This window comes from Kogia breviceps, chromosome X (assembly GCF_026419965.1).
Source record: "Kogia breviceps isolate mKogBre1 chromosome X, mKogBre1 haplotype 1, whole genome shotgun sequence".
Taxonomy (NCBI): domain Eukaryota; kingdom Metazoa; phylum Chordata; class Mammalia; order Artiodactyla; family Physeteridae; genus Kogia; species Kogia breviceps.
In genome coordinates this window covers 39,740,535-39,761,436 of record NC_081330.1, presented here as the reverse complement: position 1 = coordinate 39,761,436, position 20,902 = coordinate 39,740,535, and the positions used below count along the sequence as shown (strand labels likewise).

The window sequence follows — 20,902 nt, the reverse complement described above, 5'->3', positions numbered from 1 at the left end:
ATGTATATACTGGTAGTTTAAGCAACTGGGATCCTTATAATAATGTTTATCACAGTCTCTGGATCTCTTGCCATCTAGTTTGACATTCTGTAATACCTTTAATTTCATGAGAATGAAGAACAGTAAGGCATAAAAAGACCCTGTGTTCGGGTTTAGAGAACACGGGGCCTGCTTGGATGAATCACACCTACTCTAGAATCTGGGAAATATTTATAGAACATTGATAAGAAAAGGATATTACCACATAGGTGCTCATAAATAAAAGAAGGACATGAGATTTGCAGGATCAAAATGAACAGTTACCTATCTCATTACACATATAGAATTATGCCTCAAACTTGAATTTTTGAAAGACCAAGCCTTGGAAGGAAAACACAACCATGCTAAATTTGGATGGGACTTGCACGTTCACCAAGCACTTTTGTAGATATTGTCTTATCTGAGCATCCAAAGTATTACTACCATCCTTATTACATATATGAGAAATCAGTTTGTAAAAGGTTAGGTAATCTACCCATGGCCAGAGAGTCTACTTTTTAATGATAGATCCAAAACAAGGACCATTTTTTAGACAAGCTTGTATCACAAAACACATGTTCAAAGAAACAATGAATAACCTTGTTTCAGATTAGCATGACATATATGAAAGACTGTTGATATAAAAGCTTTTAAGAGTAATTGAATGATCCCAAAGGTCTATGACAAGTCATCTTGCTGACAGAGAAATTTACATTAGAAAAAGACCAATATTTGGTAACACTTATTGTGGTAAAGCCCAGCCTATCACCCAGCATCCATATGTCTATGAGGTTTTCTTAATTTCCACTGTCTCAGTGTAGACCCTAACTCCAATTAAAATTGTTTCTTGGTGAAAATGGTCCTCAAAGCAAGCCATCAGCTAGTTATGGTGAATAAATAGAAAGGTTCCCAAAAAATAATGGTTCTTAGAACATGGAAGTTTTGGATCAATTTAAGAATAGAAAGGAGAAATTTTACACAGCTCAGAGTTATAATGGGAACAACTTCACCATGTACTCTACAAGGAAACAAATATTTTTGAAATTGCTTTATCTAGTGCTCCAACCAGGGCAAAAATTACATGTTATAGAGAAAATGATATGTTATATTATGATTTATGAATTAGGGGATTCCTTCGTCAGAAATGTCAAGATTGTACTCTCTATAGCATTCTTCCCTTACTGATTTACTTTGTAAGAAGAAACTAAAATCAACGCCAGCAAAAAAATAATTGCTTATATATTTGATGATAAATTCATAATTAAAACAAAGTTTTTAGCTATAATCACAAGGATGCATAGTAAAAAACTGAAGTATTGCCTAGAATTATTTAAGTACTGTAGGTGACACAAGGAATATTGAAGATATGGTTAGACTGAGTTTTCACTCCATGTACTTTCTATAGATATTCTTATAATTATAAAATTCTTATTTGATTTGAATTATCCAATTTTTCTCAGAATATACAATAATCAGAATTAACAAAATAGTAATAGTGGATAGTCTATGTTTTCTCACAAATCAAAAATGAACTTATACCCTTTTTTTTTTTTTTTTTTTTTGCGGGCCTCTCACTGTTGTGTTCTCTCCCATTGAGGAGCACAGGCTCCGCAGCCATGACCCACGGGCCCAGCCGCTCGGCGGCATGTGGGATCCTCTCGGATCGGGGCACGAACCCGTGTCCCCTGCATCGGCAGGCGGACTCTCAATCACTGCGCCACCAGGGAAGCCCTAACTTATGCTTTGATTAATGTTAACTTCAAAGGCAAGTCCAAGTAAGCAGTTATTAATATTCTCACAAAAGGAAAATAAAAGAGGGTTCCTTCCATATGATTCTTTCATATTAGTTCCTAGGAGGGAGGCAGTAAAAATAAGCAGTTCTAAAAACTTAGTAACTTTCTTTACTTTCTCATTTTTGGTAATATATTGAATTTTTAAATTTCCCAGAGGCCCTTGTAACTATTTTAAAATGTTCTCATTTGCAGTGATAAGGTGATTGGAAGAAGAGTTGAAAATGGGTCACTTCTGAGTTTTCCTTTGGATGCTAAATGGTCCTTTTCTGTCTTCCAATGATAACCAGAGCCATTTGCTCATTTTTTCCTCTGTCATTCTCAGGTAAGCCTCTGAACATCCCTTGCAAAGCATTCTTTGGATTCAGTGGAGAGTCCGGACCAATGATCTACTGGATGAAAGGGGAGAAGTTTATTGAGGAACTGGCAGGTCACATAAGAGAAGGTGAAATAAGGTACAGAACTTGAATTGCTTACTTTTCTTTGCTGTGTTTGCAGTTAAGCAATGGAACATCCTAGAAGAGCTTCTGCCTGGGATTTTAATTGCAACTCCAAATCATTCCATTTTCTAAAAGCTGATCTGGTGGAGAGAGTGAGGCTGACTGCCTTAAGAAATGCTAATGTATAAGCTTCCAATATAAGGAAGTTTTCTCAGGTTCTAAGAATATACCATGGGGTATAATGATTCCCTCAAAGCTGCCTAAGCAAATTCCTTTAAGGTTTCAAAGCTTAGGCTACTGTTTCTCCAGTCCCAGCAAAGATCCAGACTTTGTAGGTGACTCTTCAGACCACAGGGCAAATGCTCATTTACTCCCTGGGAACAGACAATTTTCGCATGTCATAAGTATAAAGCTGTGGTGGCCCGTACTCACCAAAATAACTGTTGACTCTTCTTGAATAGTGTTTCTTTTTCCCAGTACCCACTGCTCATCCTGAAAGTGACTTTCAGGTTAGTACCTCCCTAGACATCTTTTCACTCTCCTGTTACACAGATACTTCCTTGATATATAGACATCTATTCTATTGGTTTTCTAATCCTATGTATATGACCACATTATACAAATAAGAGATAGGTAATTTTTTCTACCTCAGTCTATGGGGTTACCCTTTGATTTCAGAAATGGTGATATATAATGTACTTTTCTCACTCCAGTAGGAATTGGGACCCCTCCCCCTCCACCGCTATTAAGAATCATGAAATGCAAAGCAAACCAGTATTTCAGTGCAACTAATGTTAAAATGTGATCTTTTACTTTTCTTATTAAATATATAGCAGTGTAAAAGAAAAACGTACACATTATATTATTTACTATGATTAGGTATAATTTATAATAACTACCATGACAGTTTCTCTTCATGTGTCCATATAATAACTCCCCTCTAGGAGTTCATAACTTTGAGGGTCTATGAACCCCCTGAGAGTTTATACAAAATATTCTCTATATGAGCATATTTCTAGGAAAAAGAATACATGAAAATGTAGCTGACACCATTAGTCATCAGGGAAAGATAAATCAAAACCATGTGATAATATTGGGTTGGCCAAAAAGTTCATTCGGTTTTTTTCTGTAAGCTAGTATGGAAAACCCCAACAAACTTTTTGGCCAACCCAATACTTCATACTCACTAAGATGGCTATAATCAAAAAGTCAGATTACAACAAGTGCTGATGAGGATGCAGAGAAATTGGAACCCTCATACACTTCTGGTGGGAGTGTAAAATGGTGCAGCCACTTTCTGCAATTCCTCAAATGGTTAAACAAAGAGTTAGCAGCAATTCCCTTCCTAGGTATATAACCAAGAGAAATCAAAACATATATCCACACAAAAACTTGTATATAAATGTTCACAGTAGCATTATTCATAATAGACAATAGGTGAAAACAACTTAAATGACCGTTAACTGATGCATGGATAAATAAAATGTGATGTATTCATACAGTAGAATATTGTTCAGCCATATAAAGGAATAAATGAGGTAGTGATACACACTACAACATGGATGAACCTTGAAATCATTCTCAGTGAAAGAAGTCAGTGACAAAAGACCACATATTATATGATTTCATTTATATGAAATGCCTAGAATAGGCCAATCTATAGAGACAAAAGTATATTAGTGTTTGCTTAGAGCTGGGAGAATGGAGTGATAAGGGTAAGTACCTAAAGTATATGGGTGGGTTTTATGGAGTGGATTTTGGTGTGCTGGATACAATATTGTAATCTAAAATGCACTATTTTAAAGTGTACAATTCAATAACATTTAATACATTCACAATGTTGTGCAACCACCACCATTATCTAGTTCCAGAAATTTTTCATCACCCCAAGAGGAATCTCTATGCCCTTTGAGTGTAAGGCTTCTTTTTGAGGTGATGAAAATGTTACAAAATTGACTGTGCTGATGGTTGCACATATCTGTGAATATACTAAAAATCAGTGAATTTTGCATTTTAAATGGATGAATTGTATGGTATGTAAATGATATCTCAATAAAGCTATTAAAAATACTTCTAATTGATTGCCTGACATAAAACAGATACTCAGAAAAAAATAATCAGTATACTACTTACAAATAGTCCTTAACTATTAATTCCCATTTAATCTTTAAGGTTCCTAATAGGTATCATTTTATTAGCCAATTTCAAGTTAAGGTTTATGAAATTAATGCAAATGAATTTATTTTAACTTATTTCAGAAGATACATGTTTAGAATTATTCTCAATATATCTGCCTGTAAAAGACTTTAAGTGTCACTAGTCATTTTTCAGAGAAAGGAACTGGTCCCCAAACAGCCAGTGGTAGGTACAGTGGTACAAAGAAGCAAAATTTCTACTACCAAAAAGCTCAGAGCTATGTTTAATGATCAAAGGTAGTAGTTATATGAGCCTCAGATAATTATTTCCCTTTCCCTATACATGACTAATTGGATTAAAAAAAAACAGGTTTATTGGCACATAATTGACATACAATAAACACACAATTTAGAGTGTATAATCTGTAAGGGCTGATTGATATATGTATCCACCTATGAAACCATCATCATAATGAAGATAATGAACATATAAATTACCCACAAGTTTCCTGGTGCTCCTTGGTAATACCCTCCTCCTGCCCTTCTCTCAAAACAACACTTATCTTTCTGTCACTATAAATCAGTTTGCATTTTATAGAGTTTTATATAAATGGAATCATGCAGTATGTACTCTTTTTTTGTCTGGATTATTTCACTAAACACAGTTATTTTGAGATTCATCTGTCTTGTTACATGTATCAGTAGTTCATTCTTTTTTTATTGCTCAGTATTATTCCATTATATGGATATAAACAATTTGGTTATCCATTCACTTGTTGATGGACATTTGGGTTGTTTCCAGTCTGAGGGCTATTACGGATAAAGCTGCTATGAACATACATGTATGCATCTTTGTATGCATATATATTTCCTTTATTCCTGGATAAATGTCTAGTCATGGAATGGATGAATTAGATGGTAAGTGTACATTTAACTGTTTTTGTTCCTTTTTAAGCTTTTTTTTAAAAAAGCTTCACTTTTTAGAATAGTTTTAGATTTACAGAAAAATTGTAAAGATAGTGTCTTATTCTGTTCAGCTGCTATAAATTTCATAGACTGGGTGGGTTAAACAACAAATATTTATTTGTCACAGTTCTAGAGATTGGGAGGTCCAAAATCAAGGCACCAGCAGACTCAGTGGCTGATGTGAGCTCACTTCCTAGTTGATAGATGGCCATTTTCTTACTGTACCCTCACATATCCTCACATGGCAAAAGAGGCCAGAGAGTTCTCTGGAGTCTCTTTTATAGGGCCACTAAACCCATTCATTAGAGCACCTTTCTCACGAGCTAATCACCTCCCCAGAGCCTCACCTTCTAATACCATCCCATTAGGGAGTTAGTTAGGATTTCAACAAATGAATTGGGGGAGGGGGCATAAACATTCGGTCCATGGCAGATAGTATAGAAAGTTCCTACATACCCCAGTACCCAGTTTTTCTTGTTATTAACATCTTAAGTTACTATGGTACATTTGTTACAATTAAAGAACCAAAATTGATACGTTATTACTAACTAAAGTCAATACTTCATTCAAATGGCCTTAGTTTTTACGTACTGTCTTTTTTTCCTCCAGGATTATCGAACTTTTTAATAATCTTCCAAACTATACTCCAAAGTGGTTATACCATTTTACAAAAGAAAAGTTTAGCCATGCTGCTGCTCCAGCAGCAAATGATTAGAGTGGTGGAAGACAAAGCACACATATGTGAAACAGTTTAATCCAGTCCCAGCCACCGTATTAGGAGCCAAATGAGTCACCAGATATTAAAGCGCTATAGGAAGTCAAACTTTCAGGATTTGCAAAACATCATTGTTTACTGGATTCTGTTAGATCCTCTTTCTCTACCATCTGCAACCCTTCCAGTAACAAAGGGTGCATTCCTATATTTTTGCAGGGGAAGAAAGTAACATAGAATTTATTTTGAAAATTTCACAAAACCTTACTAGCTAACTGGAGACACTTTCAGAGAAGTACCAACAAAGAGACAGGAATTCCTGGCCAAGAGAAACATATAGTCGGACATTTTGTAATATTAATTGTATGAGCTATGATCTATTTGGGAGCTTGTGTGGGTGTGGGAGTTCATTCAGGCTATGGCCATTTATGCTAACACACAAGTTAATTACTAGATTCTGTTTTCTAGCTTCCAAAAGCAATGTCCTTGAAACAAGATTTTTATACGGTATGGTGGATTGGAACAAATCTGGTAGTTTCATCGAAAAAAAAAAAGGTGCTAATCATACCATTAGTTCAATCAAGAAAAGATCTGCATTCTTTCATAGCCCACATATATTCTCCAAAGGGAACAGTTCTGACAGCAGAATGCTGAAGATGTGAAGTAGAGGATTCCTCTCAAAAGCATTTCTGGAAACAAATTTCCTTCTGAATGCATAGCTCTCCCAAAGGGTATTGTATTTACTTCATATTTTAATTGAATCACAGCTCTTGTGTTGTGCACATATGTCAGAAGTGCACTTCCCAGTAGATCTAAGAAGTGGGGATGTAAATTAATTGCTCTTAAGAAGTTAACTTATGGAGAAGCTGCTGCAGAGGCAATGGATCTGGCAAGACAACTGACCATGCTGCCTAGGTTCTCCATTTCCTGGGCAGCAGCTTGATACTAGAAGTATGTGTTGTACCTTTTTATCTCTTAGTATTGTCCCAGAGGAATAGAAGACTTTGAAGAAAAAAAATCAACCTAAGGGAAAAGCTTGGATATTTACCAAAGGCTTGATGAAATAATGCTGCTCAGACTATAATCAGTGCAGCCTCGGTATTCAGCAGTTCCCTTGCAGTTTGACTAGCAGATTTGATCGAATCCTGACCAGGGTTTTGGAGTCCTTATTTGTTTGTTCTCTGGGTTACTTTGACCACCATGGTTCCTTGTATCTCCTCACTTGCAACCTGCTGCCAAAGTACTCAAACTCCACTCTGGGCATACAGATTCTCCTTTATCTCCCTTTAGGCAGAAATTGGCATAGCCCTACCAAAGTCCATGATGTTTCTAAGAGACTGAGCCCTAAGGAAATTTGAACCCAAATGTAGCATCCAATCACAACTGCCAGCCAATCCCATACATCTGCATCACAACATTTCCACTGACTCCAAAAGATGTCATCTGTGGGGATGTTAAGGGAATTTTGCATGTGCAGTAGCATGAGCTACAGTTGTGCAAATCTGGTTATTTTTATCTACCATTTTAAAGTCTTTGCAACAGGCTGCTCTCTACAAGCTCTACCATATCTATTCAGAGAAGTCCAATTATTATTTGGAGGAGACCCAGTGGAAACTATCATTAGGAGAGGACTTCCTAATTTCTGTCCCCCTGTTTAAACTTAATGGGAACGGCTTGCAAAGTGCGATAAGAGAGTTCATGAACAGTAGTAGTCTTTGGGTGTGAGCATTCTAGCAAGACCAACCCAGTTCCACACCTTTACAGACCTTCCTTTTAATTAATCTTAACAGAGGCTTGAGAATTTTTTTTAAATTACAGTGAGGTACATATTCCACAGTGTTAATAAAAATGCCAGAGAAACTGAACTAATCCTATTAAACAAGAAATAATAGTCCTTAAGCTTCCCTGCAGGGTTGTGAATTGCATCTGATAGTCGATGGAGACTGCATGAATTTCAGTGCAATTGCTTTGTCCCAATGGAGAGTAATTTTTGATTATAAATCTCACTTTACAAATCTCCCTATCAATAGCTAATGTTTTTCCCCCAGGCAATGCCATAAAGCAAGTTTACCAAATCTTATATAATTCTTGACCTGAAAAACATATTCAATTTATCTTAAGGCTTTTCAGACAAGCTTCTTAAAATGCAAATCATTTAATTTACTTTCAATTCCTAAAAGGCTACAAGTTGAATATGGGCTTTGTTCGCTTGTAAGTTTTGTTTTTTTCACTCCTGCTTCTACCGCTTTCCAGGGTTCTGTTTCCATCCTTTTACCTTAACATACCTTTCTTGAGTGAGTGAAATGCTCTTAACAAAGAAGGGAATGTGATACAGGTATGAAAAGATTTTATTCTTAAAATAGGGTGAGTCTATGTTAAAGATCCAAAATAACCTATTAATATCTCACCAATTTAAACAAATAATATGGAGCTGGGAATATTAATTTTTCCCCAGGCAGCCCAAGGCAAAATGATGAGCTCTGTTTTGGCAACTTCCCACCATGCTTTTTCAGTGCCTTGAAACACCCAACCTGCTCTGGCTGCCCCAAAATTGAGCTAAAAACATAACAAAACAATCCCCCAACACACACATCATCTCTTCTTTTCTCCCACTCTCAGGTCATCCCACTGGAAGGAGGAATATTGATTGATCACTTTGCCTTGACTTAAAAAATTTTCAAAACTCATCATATGTATATGTAAGTGTAGATTTTGTAAGTCATAAGGAGGCTTCAATGGAAAAGTGAACTTCATAAGCAGCATAGTTTTACCTAAGGGCAGCCTTAATGACCATTTATCTGAAGGATGATTTTTAGAGGAGTGGTGACTCTACTATCTACAGTTCCACTTCCACAGTGGGTCTTAGCCTTGACGTATGCATAAAATATTTAAAGGCTACCTAAGACATATTTGTTATCTCTCTTCATTTACTGAGCAGATTATAGATGCCTAGTCTCAAATATGGTGTTTCCTATTGTAAGCTGCTCGAGCTAAGAAACTATAGTTAGTAAATAATAATAATAATAATTCCTCCATGTTTCTATGCTACACAATACATTGCAAAAATATTTTGACATCCTAAATTACATTGGATTTTTATGATAACCATCTGAGATAAATCATATCAGTTTATTTTACAGATAAAAGAATCAGGTTTAGTGACTGAGGAAGAGCTGTCCTTGGGCAGTTGATTCACAGTTCCAGTGGAGCTACATTGACTTTATCAGAACACAGCTAGCAAGAATCATCAGTTCTCAGAATGATCTGTTGTAGTCCACATTTAGGATATAAAGAGTCAAAACCTGCCCGGGACTGAAAGAGTAAAAAATCAGTTGGGACTGAGAATAGGCAGCCCAGCTATTAATCAGGCTGGGAGGACAGACAGATAAAACCAGCTGCAAAATTAACAGAAAATACTGTTTCTTCCAAGGTCATGCAGCAGTTGTATAATGCCATAATGACCCCCACCTCTTTGATGTGACTACTGCTTTCTTACCAGTGACGCCCGGACCTGCTTTGCTATTTTCATATTACTGGGAATACCCAATTAGTAAACCACCTCCACCTCATGACAGTACACAATTCCTAGTCAATCCTCCCCCTATACCACCAACTGCCTCAGAAGTTGCAATCAATCCAGAACTTATTTCTGCTTCTTTAGACCATCCTCAGAATCTTTAGTGGGAACCCAAATGTTACAAAACATGCTTTCTTCTTCTCTTCAATCAAGAATCAATCCACAGTTCCTCTGGAGCATTCCTTCCACGGTGTATTCAGTCAACAAATCTGATTGTGTCAGCCTACGGGCTTGATCCTGGTCTTTGACTAATAAGGCTTTAACAGGAATTTTTTTAAAAAGAAAATGACACTAAAATAAAGATTTTGTTTCCTTAAGAGGGTTTTTAAAAACTATCTCCTATTATTGATGTTCTCAATCATTATTCCTGGATAATGATTACTCATACTCAGAATAAAGACCCAGAGACCTGCAAGATACCTAGTCATCAAAGCAGGATTCAATTTGGTTTAAGGGACTATTTACAGTTAATGAAAACTGGAAATGCACATACAACTCAACATCAAAAAAACAAAGAAACCAATTAAAAATGAGCAGAAGACCTGAATAGACATTTTTCCAAAGAGGAAATGCAAAAGGCCAACAGGCACATGAAAAGATGATAAATGTCTCTAATCATCAAGGAAATACAAATCAAAACCACAATGAGAGATCACCTCACACCTGTCAGAATGGTTCTCATCAAAAAGAACACAAATAACAAATGTTGGAGAGGTTGTGGAGAAAAGGGAACCCTAGTACACTGTTGGTGGGATTGTAAACTGGTGCAGTCACTGTGGAAAACAGTATGGAAGTTCCTCAAGAAACTGAACATAGAACTACTATCTGTTCCAAGAATTACAAGCTTTTATTTTATTTTATTTTATTTTATTTATTTTTTTTTATTTTTGGGGGAATCCAATCTCTTTCCTCTTTTTCATTTTTGATTTTTTAAAAATTCCATCTTTATTGAAGTATTGACAAAAATTGTATATATTTAAGGTATACAATGTGATGTTTTCGTATATGTATACATTGTGAAATGATTACCACAATCAACTAATTAACATATCCATCACCACACAGTTATCATTTTTGTGTGTGTATGGTGAAAACACTTGAGATTTACTCTCCTCTCAAATTTCAAGGGTACAGTACAGTATTGTTAACTATAGTCACCATGCTGTACATTAGGTTTCCAGAATGTATTCATCTTACAACTGAAAGTTTGTACTCTTTGACCAGCAATTCCCCATTTGATCTACCAACCAGCGTCTCCCTATTTCTTCCACCCTCCAGCTCCTGGTAACCACCATTCTGTCACTATTAGTTTGGCTTGTCTAGAGATCATATATATGTAATATTATACAGTATTTTTCAGAATTTTTCATTCTCTGTCTGACTTATTTGACTTAGAATAGTATTCTCCAGGTTCCCCTATGTTGTCATAATTTGCAAGATTTTTTCTTTTTTTTGAGACTGAATAATATTTCATTGTACACATAAACCATATATTCTTTTTCCATTCATCTACTGATGGACACAAGTTGTTCCCACATCTTGCCTATTATGAATAATGCTAAACTGAGCATGAGAGTACAAATATCTTTTTGAGATCTTGATTTCATTTCCTTTGATATATACCCAGAAGTGGAATTGCTGGATCATATGGTAGTTCCATTTACAGTTTTTGGAGGAATCTCTGTACTCTTTTCCACAATGGCTGCACCAAATTACATTCCCATAATTAGTATACAGTGTTCCCTTTTCTCCACATTCTTGCCAACAATTCTTATCTTTTGTCTTTCTGGTAACAGCCATTCTAACAGATTTGAGATGATATCATATTGTGATTTTGATTTGCATATTGCTGATGATACTGCAGTTGAGCACCTTTTCATATACCTGTTGGCCATTTGTATGCCTTCTTTGGAGAAATGTCTGTTCAGGTCCTTAGCCCATTTTATTTTTCATCAAGTTATTTGTTCGATTTTGTTTTTATATTCAGTTGTAAAAGTTCCTTATATATTTTGGATATTAACCCATTATCTGATATATGGTTTGCAAATATTTCCTCCCATTCTGCAGGTTACATTTTCACTCTCATTTTATTTTATTGAGGTATAATTGACATATACCATTATATTAGTTAAGCTCACATAGTTAACGTAATTAACTCTTTTTTTTTAATGTGGTGAGAATGCTTAAGATCTAATCTCAGCAACGTTCACGTATACAATACACATTACTAACTATAGTCACCATGCTGTATATTAGATCCTCAGAACTTCTTATAACTGCTTTTATTGCTATTATGATTTTAAACAAACTGTTACCTGTTAGATCAATTATGAATAGGAAAAATAAAATAGTTTATCTTTATTTATTCCTTCTCTAACTCTCTTCCTTTCATTATGTAGATCCAAATTTCTGACCTATATCATTTTCATATTCTCTTAACAGGTTCTTTTAACATTTCTTGCAAGACAGGTCTACTGACAACAAATTCCCTCAGTTTTTATTTGTCTGAAAAAGTCTTTATTTTTTCTTCACATTTGAAGGATAAATGGATACAGTATTCTAGGTCGGTAGTAATTTTCTTTCAACACTTTCAATATTTCGCTCCACTCTCTTCTTGCTTACATAGTTTCTAAAGAGAAGTCTGATGTATTTCTTATACTTATTCCTCTATAGGTAAGTTTTTTCCTCTGAATTCTTTTAAGATTTCCTCATTTTTTCACTTTATACAGTTAGAATATGATACATCAAGGTGTAGCTTTTCCAATATTCACTCTGCTTGGTATTCTCTGAACTTCTGCATCTGTGGTCTGGTATCTCTGGAAAATTCTCAGTTATTATTACTTCAGATATTTCTATTGTTCCTTTCTCTTTCTTCTTTTGGTATTTAGATTACATGTATGTTATGCCTTTTGTAGTTATACCTCAGGTGTTCAATGTTTTGTTCCTTTTCTGCCATTCTCTTTTCTCTTTGTGTTTCAATTTAGGAGATTTCTGTTGATTGTCTTCAGGATCACTGATTCTTTGGCCATGTCCAGTCTGTTAATGGCCCATGAAAGCCACTCTTTATTTCTATTACAGTGTTTTGATTTCTAGCATTTCCTTTTGAGCCTTTCTTACAATTTCCGTCTCTCTGGTTATGCTACCAAGCTATTGATTTATGTTCACTTTTTCCATTTGAGCCTTTAACATATTAATAATGGTTATTTTATATTCCCATTCTGATAATTCTCTGCCATACCTGAATATGGTTCTGATGCTTGCATTGTCTTTTCAGACATTTTTTCTTTTTAACATACCTTATAATTTTTTGATTGAAAGCCAGATGTGATGTATCAGATAAAAGGAACTGAAGTAAATAGGTCTTTATTGTGAGATTTTATGTTTATGTGGCTAGGAGTTAGGCTGTGTTTACTGTTTTCTGTAGTCGTAGGTGTAAGAGGCTAAAATTTCCGATAATGTACTTGTTTATGTCTCCACTGTTTCTTTCAGTTTTCCTAGAGACTGCTTCTTAAATAGGGTCTGAGCTTTGCAGTTTTTTAGGCTGAAAACCTTTGTAATCATACAGGAGCTTGATTGCTGTGGTGGTAAGTATCCGATAATCCTATGGTAAAGTCTTAGTCTTTCAATGAACCTGTACCTTCAGGCTGTGACCTTTACAAGTATTCCTCAGCTTTCCTCCTTTTCTTAGATGAGACAGGAAGGCTTGAGGAAGCTGGAGTTGGATATTTCTCTTCCCTCCAGTTTTGGTAAAACCCAAGTAATTTAGCTTCTGCTAAAGAGTTTCACTTGAGGGCGTGCCTTTGTTAAGAAGAAAGAGTGCTCTCGGCTCATTTCAAGATAGTTGCTTTTCCCCTTCCCCTGCCAAAAGCATAAAGGATTCTCTGATCTTCACCCTGAAACTCTGGTCAGGCTCTTGGAAGCAAAACTCATGAAAGTACGGGGCACCCCTAAGATTAGATCCCATGGAGTTGTTTTTCTTTTTTTAACTCTCAATCTAGTCCATATTGGGCCTACAGTGGCTCATCAATTACATTTTAAGTGTTTTTATTCATACTGATTCCTGCTTCTGGGTTTCTGCTCCCAGTACACTGTGATTCTCAGTATTTGTCTAGCTATCTCAAATTTGGGGGGCAGGAGTTTGCCCTGTGACCTCAATTCTCTGATGGATCTATGAAAAGTTGTTGACTTTCATTTTGTTTACTTTTTCTCTTGTAAGGATGAGAGTGACAACTTCCAAACATTTTCTAGTATTACTTTTTAATAATAGGTCTTAACAATAAAACTTTTGAAACTAGTGATTTCTGTCACCTAAATTTAGTATTTTTTATTTTGCCAGTGTTCACTGTTGCCTATAATTTGCCTTCAATATTAATCCTTGGAATGAGATACTTCTGAAGTTATTTGAAGTATATCACAAGACCCCCTTATCTGCATCCTCCATTCCAAAACCAGTCCCTTCAGTGTCTTTCAAACATTCTGCAAAAACCTGTTCCTATCTTCCCTCCTAGAAAATGCTTCCTTCTTCCTTTTGTTTAGTCAGTCTTCTCAAGCCTTCTCCAGCTAATTTGGTAAATAATAATCTCTCCCTTTTTTGAAATTCCATTGTAAGAATGACTGTACCATCCTGTTTTACCTCATTCCGCCTATAATTTTTTCAGCTGTGTAGATTTTGTCTCCTTGTTTAATTTTTTTTTTTTTTTTTTTTTTTTTTTGGTGGTATGCGGGCCTCTCACTGTTGTGGCCTCTCCCATTGCAAAGCACAGGGTCCGGACGTGCAGGCTCAACGGCCACGGCTCACGGGCCCAGCCACTCTGTGGCATGTGGGATCTTCCTGGACCGGGGCATGAACCCATGTCCCCTGCATCGGCAGGCGGATTCTCAACCATTGCGCCACCAGGGAAGCCCTCCTTGTTTACATTTTAATGCTTACTGGGAGCAGGCATCTGGTCTTTTAGTGCTTATACTCCTCTTACACCAAATATCTATCCCAGAGCTAGGCACTCAGGGGAATGACAAAGAATAATTGATAGATTGTTACATATCAATATTTGCTAGGAAATTGTAACTGCTCTGGATTTATAGACATAAACACCAATTTGCTCTTTAATTCCAAAAAAGCAGGCCTCCTCTAGATTTTCAAGAGCTGATAATTAAGACACCTCATATATATTAATAGATGGATGAAGGATCATTTTTCAAATCCTCTCTCCAGATTCTTTCTGCAGCCTGTGAAGAGCTGTTTTTGGAAACTGCATTAGAAATGAAGAGGGAAAGGCTTTGTCTGGAGGGACAGGATCAGCTTTCTGCCCTATGCCTGGCAAAGGCTGTGGCTGCCCTACATGTGAAGCTTTAAATCAAACTTAATTTGTGGTGCTTAAGCAGCTTCTGGCCTAAAGGGGGTTATCCCACAGCAGGTCACACAGAGCTAAAAGAATTGAGTATAGTGTGATATACACATAGCAGGGGGAAAATAGAGTAAAATTCAACATAAACCATTAGGACAGTAAATTCCCATTTTTCCTTGTTTAGGTATATGTTGGGAGAGGAGAAAGGAAGAAAACTGCAAGTTTAGCCAGGAAGAAAAAAAATGAATAGACTACCAGTAAAATATGGTTAAGAAAATTATTATACTAAAGAGACTTACTCAAGTTACAAATGCCAGTATTGTCAACTCTCTGATATGTATATTATTGGAAGGTAACAGAAATAGGGTTAATTTTAAAAACATCTCTATTGGGGATATAATCTGGGTTTAGGATTTCAGTATGGGAGAGTCTCAGATTCTAAGAACTCCCTTCCCACCACCCCAACTTTAAGCCTTTCCTTCTCTTAAAGGGGAGCCAGAAGAGATTAATCCAAACCAAATTGAAATATCAATAAGTATAAATACAAATATGTTTCGAGGAGCCAAAATTTATAAACAGTTCACCTTTGGATAATGAAATGTTGGTATTTAATAACATTCATTTGCATTTGAACATGCCATTTAATCTTGAAATCATTTTACCCATTTTACCCCCACAACAAAGTTAAGTATGGTAGGTATTTTTCCCAACTTAAAGATGAGTTATATTAAGGTGCCATTGAGTTAATTACTTTGTAAGAATACAGCTTGAGCTTGTAAGTGGGAGGCCCATATTTATAACCCAGTTTTCTCTGAGTACAGTTGTCTTTTCCAACTTTATGCTAAATGCCAGTAAATCTGAATGTTCTTCTCTGCCTTCATAACCAGGTGTCAAAAAGGAGATGAGAATTACTTTAAATGCCCCAAATGTTCCATCTTGCAAATTCATGTATTTAACAGCCTCACCCCAGAACTTAACAGCAGGCTTTCCACTATTTAGACTCACAATTTGCTCTTTCTTTGGTCAAAACCAGGAGATAGAAAGTAAAAGTAGGCAGTTTACCTACTTTCACCTCACCCAGGAGGCAGCTGGCCATTGGCAAGAATATAACTCTCCAGAGAAATAAGAGGCACGTTCCTCAGGAAAGGTTCCTGGCAACTCAGCTCCTCTGTGAAGAACAACTGTTACTGGCCATTCAAGAACCTTTGCAACTTCACTTGAGAAAGCAAAAGGCAGCACTATGAGAAAATGTCACATAGGGCAGTTCCTCCTAGGGGCATGGGAGGGTGTGGAGAGAAGGAGAAAGACAAATGGTGAGCAAGGTCGGGAGAAAGCAGGGCCATGGTAGGTCATTGGAGGATTAGGGGTATATACCTGCATTGGACAGAAGGCAGGAGAAAGTAGAGAACAGGCTTCTCACTGATATTTGGGGATAAAAGGCCACTAAACACCCTTAGTTTACTTCTCATAAGGCAGTCATTTTCAAGGCCCATTTCTTTACCATATTATCCCCTGTTGTCAAAACTCTAGCCTCTGACATAAACTCTACATTTCTACATTTTTCCCTTCATGCCGTGTTGCAAAAATCCAATTTGTTTTCATAAGCTTAGCTTAGAATATGGAGCCCAACGTCTCCTCCTGTTTGCCACACAGATAATATTGGCTTCATTTATCAAAACCTAGTGGCATGATAATATTTCTTTTTGCTGAATTAATTCCTCACTTTTTTCCTTTTCCATCTGATCTTTGTGTTGAGTCACTTTTTGTGTTTTCTTTTTCAAGTTTCTGCACATACACCCCGTCAGGATTCTCCAGCCCACTGGAGACCTTAGTAAGCTATGTAACCATCTTTAGTCCTTGCATGGCTGGGCTCTCCCCAAATCAAACCAATTCAGCCAAGAATACTGTCCTTTATTTCAGGCTCCTCAAAGAGCATCTTGGAGAAAAAGAAGTTGAGTTGGCACTCATCTTTGATTCAGTGGTGGAGGCTGACCTGGCAAATTATACCTGCCATGTGGAAAACCGAAATGGACGAAAACATGCAAGTGTTCTGCTGCGTAAAAAGGGTATTTTTTTAAATAACTGTTACTATAGTTTGTTTACCTACCAAGTAACTATTGAAGTTAGGTATGTTTCCTGGCCTGATTTTATCATTTAGTATAAGTGTCTATTAAACATTTTGTCTTTTTAAGGAAATATCTCTCTCTTGCTGTGGATATTAGCATAAAATTCCTATGCTCTTCCATACCATTAGGAAGTGGATAAATGAAATGAAGTGTTGTTATTTGTTAAATCCAGTGAGATGAAATATACCTTGGTTATAAGTGTTACATAAAATTTGATAGGCATTGATATTCAACATTTTCTCTATATTTCACTTCAACCTATATTGCTTAAATTAAATACTAGGGGTTTTACTATTGGATGAGAAACAAAATCACTTCTTTATTCCTTGACTAAAATATAAATAAAAATAATGGATAGTATCGTATAATTTTTACAATTATTATAATAAAGATCATGAACACTATTTCATAATATGACCTGGTGTCGAAGGTCTTCAGCAGGTGCATATATTTTTAAATACTTTGGCATTTATGTAGATCCCTCTCTAGAGTTGATTCCATATGGGGTGGAAATTGTATATAATGAGCAAAGAAAATAAACTATAAATTTACAAATAAAAGAGATAAAAGCAGACATAGGAACAACAATCCCAGCTGCTGGAGCAACTTCTGATATTGGCTCTTACCCTGAAACAACTCCTGATTACTGCAAAAGGCTAAATAGTTTATGTATGTGTGCATCTGGCAAAGGTTTTGTAAATGTAACAGAACAAACATTCTCAATCAGTGTTCTTTTTGTCTAGGCTATAGAGCTAGAACAGATTCAATCAGCAAGGTCACTAGTTGTACCTTGTAGCCAAGATGGAATTTCTATTTTCCAACCAGCCCTAATATATAACCTTCACCAGCAGCTCTAGGAGAAGCAGGGAAATGTCATTATTCTGAGAATAATGCTTTTATCTCTCTAGCACCATTTCTTACTCTGTTGGACTTGATTTCATCTTAAAATAATGGAGTATTTAAGTATAGAGGAGTCTAATATAGAAAGTGAAACTAGGAGACCCTGCTTCAGGAGATCCCGGTTCAGCCACTGCCTTGGCTACCTACTTCAGTAGGACTAACTTGTCTGATTAGACATCCTAAACTTTAGTTTCCTCATCTACAAAATAGGGGTAAAAATACCTACCTTGTAGAGTCACTTTGAGGTTCAAATAATAATGATATGGTGTGAAATATACCATGCTCAAACAAGATTTGTTATTAAATGGAATTTGGATAACTTGTATCCACTAAGCAACCACTTGTCTACCTACTTGAAGGGCAGACATTGATTATATCCAGATACCTTGTTGCAAGGATCGCTTTGTTCCTGTCCATCTCAGTCTTATTTTAGGCTTAGAGATCCTCCAAGCCAGACTCTGCTGCACCTCTGTATCCTCAGCAACTTGGGCAGTGTCTGGTCACTAATAGGCACTTAGAACTCATTCTGGTTAATAAATGAATAATGTTCTCTTTTATTATTGAGGATCATGTATGGCAAGCATCATGTTAGGTACTAGGGAATAGACATCCCCAAGTCTGTGGGGGGCTTATAGTCTTCAGGGCAATGAGGATGCAAAGAAAGATAAAGCTCAAACATGAAACAAAAAACTGCACAAAATGTATATAGTGTTACAATTAAAAGCCTGCTCTGAGGAAAAATAATGGGGTTCTTACCATATAGTCAGTCAGTAGAGACAGAAATAGCCTTGAGTTTTAAAATAAATCCATTTCCCTTTAATAAGTAAAGCAACCACTAGCAGCCCTTCAAATTTCTAATAATCTGACACTAGAAACCAAGGTACACTGCAAAACTGCTGCCTCCCATGGCTTCTGCAAGGAAATGTCTCTAAATCATGAATAACTGCGAATATTAATTCTCATCTTCCTAATCGTTAAATATTAGAGTTCCCCAGGGTTCAGGTCCCCTTTTCTCACTCACTCCCTAGATGATTTCAATTCCATCTCCACCTCAGTTTTGCTTATGATTTATATGCTGACATCTCCCAAAGTTTATATCTCTAGCTTGGACTTCTCGCCTAAACTCCAGAGTTATATTCCTAACTGCCTATTCAGCAACTATTCAAAAACTCCACTAGTAGACATATCTATCAAGCTTCACTTGTCCCACACAGGATTCCTGATTTCTCCTCCCTATAAACTTGATCCTCCAGTTGCCTTCTTCATCTCCATCACCATCTTTCCAGTTGCTCAGGCCCCAAAATCCTTGGAGTCATCATTGACTTCTTTTCTCTGCTCATACACTATATCTAGTCTACCAGCAAATTCCATGGCTCTACTTTTAAAACATATGTACTCTGAGTACTTTCCCCATCTTCACTGTTATCATCGGAGTCTAAGCCACCAGCATCAATTGCCTGGCTCACTGAAGTAGTCCCATGAATGGTCTCCCTGCTTCCCCCTTGTCCCCTCACAGTCTATTCTCATCACAGCATCTGGAGTGATCCTTTTAATGTCTAGGTCAGATCATATTATTTCCCTAATTAGAACCATCCAATTACAGAACCCTCGCTGTTACACTTAGAATGAAACCCCAAATCTTTGCCATGGCCTTCAAGACATTTCTGATCTCATTTTCTACCACAGTCTGCCTCAAACCTTGCACACACTAGCCTCCTTTCTATTTCTCATGCCAGGACTCACCAAGCACAGTCCTGGCTCATGATCTTTTCACTTGCTATTTCCTCTGTCTGGAACACTGCTGTTTCCCCCAGCTGTTCCCATGACTCATTCCCTCTTTTCATACAGGTCTCTGCTTAAATATTACCTACTCAATAGGCCTTTCCCTGGCCACTTTTTATAAAATAGTACTACCCAATCACTTTCTTTAAAAAAAAATTTAGCTTTATTGAGGCAAAACTGACAAAGAAAATTGTAAGATATATAGATATATTAAGTGTACAACGTGATGATTTGATATCTGTGTACATTGTGAAATGACTCCCCCCATTGAGTTAATTAACACATCAATCACCTCACACATCTACATTTTATGTCTGTGTGTATAAGAACATTTAAGTTGTACCTTCCCAGCAAATTTCAGTTATACAGTACAGTGTTATCCACTACTGTCACCATGTTATACATTACATCCTCAGACCAGATTCATCTGCCTGAAAGTTTGTACCCTTTTACTAACCTCTCCCTATTTCCTCTCCCACCGTCCATCCCTTGACAACCACTTTTCTCCTCTCTGTTTCTGTGACTTCAGTTTTTTTTTTTTTAAGATTCCACATATAAGTGATACCATGCATTATAATATTTATCTTTGATACCATGCATTATAGTATTTATCTTTCTCTCTCTGGCTTATTTCACTTAGCATAATGCCCTACAGTTTCATCCATGTTGTAGCAAATGACAGAATCTCCTCTTTTAAGGCTGAATAATATTCCACTGTGTATATATGCCATATTTTCTGGATCCATTCATCCATCAATGGACAACCCATCACCTTCTTTTCCCTCTCACTTGGCTCTATTTCTGTTTATTGTATTTACTACTATCTGATATCATATTACATACTTGTTTTCTTCTTGTCCCTCCCCCACCCCCACCCCACCCCACCCCACACACTAGGATGTAAACTTCATAAGAACAGGGACTTTTTCATGCCTTATTTACCACTGTATCCCTAGCACATAGAATATAGTAAGTGCTCAAAAACATTTGTTGGGTGAAAATGGTCCTCCTAGAGGACAGATGCAATAAGATAGAGGATGGACAACAGGGATTGGTAAAGAGAGGATTTCCCTGAGATCTGGTCTTGACTGGTGTCTATTCTGGGTTATCT

The 20,902-nt window shown here is 36.5% G+C and overlaps 1 protein-coding gene across 3 annotated transcripts in view; it reads left to right on the top strand.

Annotated features, from left to right (window-relative positions):
- Positions 1 to 20,902, top strand: part of IL1RAPL2 (interleukin 1 receptor accessory protein like 2) — a 1,103,039-nt gene that overhangs the window by 1,056,980 nt on the left and 25,157 nt on the right. For all 3 annotated transcript variants that reach the window (XM_059051451.2, XM_067024304.1, XM_067024305.1), the window contains 2 exons: positions 2,134 to 2,263; positions 16,904 to 17,049. In XM_059051451.2, the coding sequence (XP_058907434.2) occupies positions 2,134 to 2,263; positions 16,904 to 17,049 (276 nt within the window). The remainder of the gene's footprint in view (positions 1 to 2,133; positions 2,264 to 16,903; positions 17,050 to 20,902) is intronic.